Raw genomic sequence first — 1841 nt, 5'->3', positions numbered from 1 at the left:
TCACAGCAGCAGCATCTGAGCCTCTCTGTGCATCCCCGCCCCCCACACAGCAACCAGCAGCAGCAGCAGCGACACCAACTGCAGCAACAGCTGGGTTCGTGCCGACAGGGCAATGGCACCCACGCACTCTGGACCCCCTAGGATCTCCTGCTGCTGCAGCCCCACCAGCAGCAACAGCAGCAACAGCAGCAGCAGCAGCAGCTGCTGCTGCTGCTGCTGCTGCTGCTCCGCATGCAGATGAGTTAGAGGAAGGGGGAGGAGGAGCATCGTGCTGGGGCTCGTTGTGTTGCTGCTGTCGTTGTTGTGCGTGTGTCTCAGCAGCAGCAGCAGCAGTATACAAAAAGTTTATATATTTTATAAAGAGACATTCTCCTCTGCGTTCTCTCTCTTATCCTTCTTCTTTCTTTTTATCCTGTCTCCGCCGCAACAGCAACAAATGCATCAAACGAATGGCACTGTCTCCTCTCTTCTTTATCCAACTGTCTCTTCTTCTCGGCTCTTCTCTGCTGCTGCTGCTGCTGCTCTCTCTCTATATTACCTTCATAGCAGACGTACCCCCACGCCTTACTGGGGGGGAGAGAGACTGGGGGGCCCTGGGGGCCCCCCCCTCTCAGGGGCCCTGGGGGGCCCCCCAGTCTCAGGGGCCCTGGGGGGCCCCCCACTCTCAGGGGCACTGGGGGGCCCCCCCCTCTCAGGGGCCCGGGGGGCCCCCCACCTCTCAGGGGCCCTGGGGGCCCCTGAGGAGTCTGTCAACTCCCAGCAGCAGCAGCAACAAAGACAGCAGCAGCAGCAGCAGCAGCAGCAAGAGCAGCAGCAGGAAGGGTATGATATATGTGGATGGTGGTATAGAAGGAGAAGAAGGAGAGGATGGGTGGGGTGGTGGTTTGTCTGTGCTGCAGATGCAGCTGCTGTCGGGATCGTCTCTGCTGCTGCCTGTCTCCTCCCCCCTGAGGAGACGAACGGAGACACTTGAGCGCCACTTTGGGGCAGAGAGACAAATTACTTCTCTTCTTTTTGTTAAAAAAACACAAGCAGCAGCAGCAGCAGCAACTGCTGCTGCTGCTCCTGCTGCTGCTGCTGCTCCTGCTGCTGCTGCTGTTGCTGCGGGAACAACAGCAACGGCAGCAACTGCAACAACACAAAGTGCAGCAGCAAGTGGAGTATCGACAGCAGCAGCAGCACCAGCAGCAGCAGCAGCAGCATCACCACCAGTATCATCATCAGCAGCAGCATCATCACCAGCAACAGCAGCAACAGCAGCAGCAGCAGCAGCAGCAGCAGCAGCAGCAGGGGACGATGAGGGTCTTGTTTCTGCGGAGACACTTCGTGCGGTATGGAGACTAACAAAAGAAATGGAGACAGTTAAATATAAAAGGAGACAGTGGCGGGATGTTTGTAAATACCTTAATACTGATTTTTCTCTAGGTGGGGTGTATACACAGATAAAACATAAAGAAAAAGAGAAAGGAGACAGATAGATATAGAGAGAAAGAGAGAGAAAGGAGACAGATAGAGATGGAGATAGAGAGAGAGAGAAAGGAGACAGGTAGAGACGGAGAGAGAGGGAGAGGGAAGGGAGACAGATAGAGATAGAGATAAAGGAGACAGTTAGATATCGATAAAGGAGACAGATAGAGAAGGGAGACAAAAAAGGGAGACGGATAAAGAAAGGAGACAGATAGAGAGAGGAGACAGATAAAGAAGACAGATAGAGAAAGGAGACAGATAGAGAAAGGAGACAGATAGAGAAAGGGGACAGACAGAGTGTATAGAGACAAAGAAGGAGACAGAGACGGAGACACAGCACCTACATATGCAAGGGGAGGAGCGCATTATAAAAA

The 1841-nt window shown here is 53.7% G+C and overlaps 1 protein-coding gene across 1 annotated transcript; it reads left to right on the top strand.

Annotated features, from left to right (window-relative positions):
- Positions 1–436: 436 nt before the first annotated feature.
- On the top strand, positions 437–1344 carry EMH_0070640 (uncharacterized protein; the record flags this gene model as incomplete). Its single annotated transcript, XM_013498998.1, has 2 exons — positions 437–871; positions 1117–1344. The coding sequence occupies 2 exons, from the start codon at positions 437–439 to the stop codon at positions 1342–1344; spliced, it is 663 nt and encodes a 220-aa protein (XP_013354452.1).
- Positions 1345–1841: the final 497 nt, after the last annotated feature.

The sequence above is a fragment of the Eimeria mitis genome, genomic scaffold (assembly GCF_000499745.2).
Source record: "Eimeria mitis Houghton genomic scaffold, Emh_scaff3899, whole genome shotgun sequence".
NCBI lineage: Eukaryota > Apicomplexa > Conoidasida > Eucoccidiorida > Eimeriidae > Eimeria > Eimeria mitis.
Note: the sequence above shows the minus strand (reverse complement) of the source record. Positions and strands in the feature narration are given on the sequence as shown.